This window comes from Arachis ipaensis, chromosome B4 (assembly GCF_059453495.1).
Source record: "Arachis ipaensis isolate K30076 ecotype BB chromosome B4, ASM5945349v1, whole genome shotgun sequence".
Taxonomy (NCBI): Eukaryota; Viridiplantae; Streptophyta; class Magnoliopsida; order Fabales; family Fabaceae; genus Arachis; species Arachis ipaensis.
In genome coordinates, this window is record NC_142439.1 from 16,335,278 (window position 1) to 16,340,493 (window position 5,216).

Here is a 5,216-nt window from a genome sequence, read left to right on the forward strand (position 1 = left end):
GTTGGTTTTTAACTTTATATAAAATTGGACACGATCACAAATCGGTGACTAATGCACACCCCCCCCCCCCCTTTCTTCTTTTTCAAAACACCAAAACACAAAAAATGGAAACCTAATCAGATTCCTGTGTGTATTGCATATCAAAATGAGAGGAATAGAAAACAACAAACACAAACATATAAATAAGTGATATTAAAGTACAGAAAATTAAGAAAGAATGGCCAGATTGAATGTCTTGAGCAACCAAATGGAATAATATTTACATGCTTAATTAAAGCAATCATCTGCTTAATTTCAAGAACATTAACCAGGGGGGAATAACAAAGAGGATAAAAGTTTTTTTTCTCAGTAATTTGTTATTGATGTTAGAAATGTTCCTAGAGTCTGCAGATGTATCAAAACCTATGCTTCTGCAGTTCTGCTCTAAAACCAAAATATGTTCATGAACACCCTAACATTATAAAGCTTACTACAAATTTCACCATCAGAATCAGTCAAAAATTGCATGTATGCCCCTTTTGCATACATGCAGTTGAAGTTTGTAGTTATTCTTCTTCTTAACTTACCATCTTTTCCTTGAAGTCTGATTTTTTTACATGAACCAAATTCGATGTGTTGAAGAATTTAGACGCATGCAGGTCCAAACTTGACTAATTGCAGAATGATTTGGTCCATATGGAACAGCAACTATTTACATCTGCAACTGGAGAGAGAAATTGACTGGTTCTGTTCTAGACTGGAATGTTGTCTAAGGAATATCCGTCGAAGTCAAACTCATTCTCGGCTAGTCCAATGCCTTCCTGTTACCAGAAACACAGAAAAATGTCAATTTGTTCATAATAATAATAATAATAATAATAATAATAATAATAATAATAATAATAAAAGCATAAGCAGGCTTATAAATTCTGTGGCAGCCTTTCAAGACTATTAAGGGAATAAAACCGAGTCTAAGAAAGAATGACCTATATTTTCTCCATTGCCACTCTATATTTTCTGCCTTGAGACACGAAACAGAATCTTAGGGCCTAGAAGAAGGAATGACCAACCTGTTTCAGAAGTGCACTCATAAGATCCTCCTGCCCGTATTGCTCGGGGAAGAAGTTAGTCTGGGAGCTTGCATCAGGAACTCTTTCAGCCTTCACTCTTACCGAATTGTCAATGAGAAGCGGATTCTGGGGCTGACTAATGCTTTGGAGATTACCTTGATCCATGCCTTCACCTATGGAGAACATGTCTTTCCCCATTGAAGAAGTAGTATCTCTATTTTGTCCAGTTTGTTGAATAGATGTAAAACCCGGATGGACCAAAACTGATGGTGAGACTGAGACATCAGTGTTACCTTGTACATGATTTGAATGCTGAGTAGCATCATATGTCAGGCCAGCGGTTGTTAAGTCCCAATCTTGGGATTTTTGAGGTTGGAGTTCGTTAAACATATCATAATTCGGAACAAAGCCACTGGATCCTTTGATTCCTGAAGTAACTTCCTCTTGTAACATTCCTTTTGTTGTGATATTCGATATACCTGGATGGCTTCCAAGAGGGAAACTTCTGACTGACATCTCGTTAGTTTGATTCATGGGGAAATTCAAAAATGAAGAGCTTTGTGGTACTTGATTATAAGCAGCATTTATGTTGCTGGAGCTAGCAATCCCATTTCTGATAACACCGTTGGAAATTCGGTTTGGTACTGTTGGTTGCAACAATGAAGTTGGAAGCTGGTTAACATGAGAACCATTTTCACCTATCATCTGACCTCTTGGTTGGGATTGACCCATTTGCATCAACAAGGGGCTTCTCTGTGCGACAGAAGCATTGATTCGCATATTCAAGTTACCAAGGGATTGGGCAGATTGGTGCAGATTGGCAAGCTGCTTTGGCTCCATGTTGGTAGGGATTCCGTGAAGCAAGTTTATCGGTTTATTGGTATTCAAATGCTGCATTTGCCCTTCTCCAAATCTTAATTTCGGGCTTTCGAAACTGAAAAGATTCCGTTGCTCAACTAGAGGCATGGACATAACCGGTTTTGCAGTTGATCTGCCAAGTCCTGCTGCTTGAAGCTTGGCTAGACTTTGTGCTGGGAGCTGGCCAGCGACTGAAAGGGCTTGAAGGTCAATTCCATTGATCGATGTTGACCCAAATGTTGGATCTTGTGGGTTCATGAAGGAATTGTTCAAGTTGTTCTGCTGCTGGGAAACTCCACTCAGCCTCCGAAGATACAATCGGTATTTCTGCACCAAAAACATGAAGAAGGAGTTAGCTGCTTTGAGCAATAGCTTATGCGTGCTAATCGAAGAGACAGAGACAACATTAATTGTTTAGCTCTTTGAAAAGGAAATCTAAAACAAAGCGCAGTAGTCGGAGAGATGACGTCAACATTAATTATTTAGGTCTTTGAAAAGGAAATCTAAAACAAAGCGCAATAGTCGGAGAGATGACGTCAACATTAATTATTTAGGTCTTTGAAAAGGAAATCTAAAACAAAGTGCCGTTGTCGGAGAGATAAAGACAACATTAATTATTTAGCTCTTTGAAAAGGAAATCTACACTGATGCGCGGTAGTATCATACCTGAAGGTGGCTAGCGACGTTTTCTCTGGTAAGTCCAGGAACATTCATCAATTCCAGAATCTTTTTCGGAACAGCCTCTGTATATAAATGCCAAATTTAGGAGCATAATACAATGCACTACATTTTAGATAAATCTCCAACAAATCAGGCAAGAAGAAACAACAACTTAATGCTTCGCATATAGGATATTATTCAAGAAAGTATTCCAAGAGATCAATGGGGAAAAAAATCTAATTGAGAGTTTAAAACAATTAGTCACAAGAGGATCTTAATTAAGCACTAAAATTAATTTAGCTATCTATCCACAATCTAGAAAGCCTAGATGCAATGATTATAAGGGTTGAGTTGTGGCATTCACAACCCTCTTATCGCAAACCATCATTGGACTCACCCATTCTGTACCACATTAGATTGGGAGGAATCAAAAAGCAACAACAATGAAAGGAATTTTTATTGAGACTACAATTGAAGAATACATACTGTCAATTCCAAGTTGATTCACAGCAGCCATAAACTGTTGATGAAGCTCAACAGACCAAACCACGCGCGGCTTCTTCAAAGTGGAACTATCATCCCTCTCATCAGCATCTTCTTCCTCGTCCCTTCTCTTCTTTGAGCTTTTCCCTTCATTTGCTGAGGATGAGTAATCCGCATCATCAGATACCTTTTGTTGACGATCTCCTTCATCTATGCTTCCCGATTGCTCTGGATCTCTCCAACCAGTCTTTCTCTTCCGAACCACATGCTGCCATATATTCTTCAGAGCCTCGATTCGCACGGGTTTAATTAGGTAATCACAAGCACCATGAGTCACACCCTTCATAACAACATGCTTTCCATCGTCTGCGGACATCACTGTTAACATCAAATACAATTAGTCACTAACTAGATCAATGTGATTCATCCATGAAAGGAATCTAATTGAAAACAATACTTACTAATAACTGGAAGGTCCATCTCCAACCCAATATGCTCCAAAAGCTTAAATCCATCCATGTCAGGCATATGCACATCACTTATAACAATGTCAAATCCATTCTTGTTCCCTCTCAGAAGTTCCAATGCAGCCTCAGCACACTTGCATTTTGTAACTGAAATAGCTCCAATTTCATCAAAACTCAGAAACAAATGAAGAAAAATCACAAATGAGATAAAAGCAAATCTGGCATCTATTCAAAGTTTATACAGTCAATTCCAAAATATCTGCAAAAGGAAAACATCTAGCATCTCAATGAGAAAACAAGCAAAGTTAAACGAAATCAATCACAGAGGAAAAAAAAATTAAAAGTGAGTAAATAAATAAATAAACGAAGATGTTAGCAGAAGAATATGATATTACAGCAACAACCATAGATAAAGAACAAGTTTAGATTTTTTTTTTTTTAAAAGGAAATAACATGTGACAAGATGTGATCAGCAACTAGTACCTATATGCACATAAACATTAACAGAAATGAAAGTAAAGTTGCTCTCTTTTTCACAAATTCAAGATGGGAATCATCAAAAACAAGTTGAATAGAGAGAATTCAGCAACTTGGAAATGGAAAACCAAAAAAAAAATTAAAGAAAAATCAGAAAAGAAAAGTGAGTAAGCACCTTCATAGAGGCAAGCTTTAAGCATCTTCTCAAGGATCATGAGGCAGGTGGGGTCATCATCCACCACCAGAACCCGGAGACCCGCCGGAAACTGGTCGGAGACAGCATCTCCGGTGGACCTCAGATGCGAACCTGATGAACTAGGCGTTGACATGGTGGATCCCTTGACGTTGCTAAGATTCATAGTTCACAGATCCAAAAAACAAATCAAGGAGACAAAAACACAAACACAAGGAGGGCATGAAACATAAAACAAAAACCACAACAAAACAGTGACCTCAAAACACTGTTCCTTTCTCACTTCACATAGCTGAGATTGACATAGAAAAGTTGAAAATTAAAAAAACCAAACGAGTTTGAGAAACTTGGTAGAAGGAACAGAGAAAAGGGTTGCCCAAAAACCTTTTCTTTTCTTTTTTTTTTTTTTAATTTTTTTCTCTTTTGGAGCAGATAATAGTATATAATGGAAAAAATATTCGGGTTCTGGGGGTTCTGATTCTGAAGCTGGTGATGCTGTTGTCACTGTTGCACGCTGATGCTGAATTTCGGGCGTAGTTTTATTATTTACTCTAATTATACCAATAATAATAAATTTTAATTACTAAATTTTTTTTAAATAAAAAATGAGATTCGAATTTTTAAGTGAATATTAAAAAATTATATCATTTGAACTATAATTTATAGACTGTTACTAAATTAATTTTAAATTTTTATTTTTTAGACAAATAATTTTTACATCAGATTAACTTGAATTAAATGATTTTATTTAAAGTAACATAAAATAATAATTTTGGTATTAGTTGAGTTAATATTATCATTTTTATTTAAAATTAATTTTAATATATTAATTTTATAAAATATTTTACACGATTATTTAATTATATTATTTTTTTAAATATTTATTTACGTAATAATATAAAAAATAATTATTGATGTTATGTAATTAAATATATAATATTAAAATTATTTTTGTATTTTACTAAATTATTACAAGAAGGCAATAAAAAATAAATGGTTGGGTTTTGTTTAATTATTTTAGACGCTTTG

The 5,216-nt window shown here is 35.5% G+C and overlaps 1 protein-coding gene across 1 annotated transcript; it reads right to left on the reverse strand.

Moving 5' to 3' along the window:
* Nucleotides 1-231: 231 nt before the first annotated feature.
* LOC107639010 (two-component response regulator ARR2) lies at nt 232-4,722 on the reverse strand. Its single transcript, XM_016342417.3, has 6 exons — nt 4,170-4,722; nt 3,512-3,664; nt 3,054-3,428; nt 2,574-2,650; nt 1,050-2,234; nt 232-800 (listed from the first exon to the last, which is right to left on the reverse strand). The coding sequence occupies exons 1-6, from the start codon at nt 4,351-4,353 to the stop codon at nt 732-734; spliced, it is 2,043 nt and encodes a 680-aa protein (XP_016197903.1). The 5' UTR covers nt 4,354-4,722; the 3' UTR covers nt 232-731.
* Between the last annotated feature and the right edge of the window lie 494 nt (nt 4,723-5,216).

Bases quoted from the DNA above. Each gene is read 5' to 3' on its own strand.
- LOC107639010 (XM_016342417.3), bottom strand. From the start codon at position 4,353: ATGAATCTTAGCAACGTCAAGGGATCCACCATGTCAACGCCTAGTTCA. The intron at 3,665-4,169 runs GTGCTTACTCAC...GAGCTATTTCAG, and splicing joins TAAAGCTTGCCTCTATGAAG to TTACAAAATGCAAGTGTGCT. The intron at 2,651-3,053 runs GTATGTATTCTT...ATTTATATACAG, and splicing joins GAATCAACTTGGAATTGACA to AGGCTGTTCCGAAAAAGATT.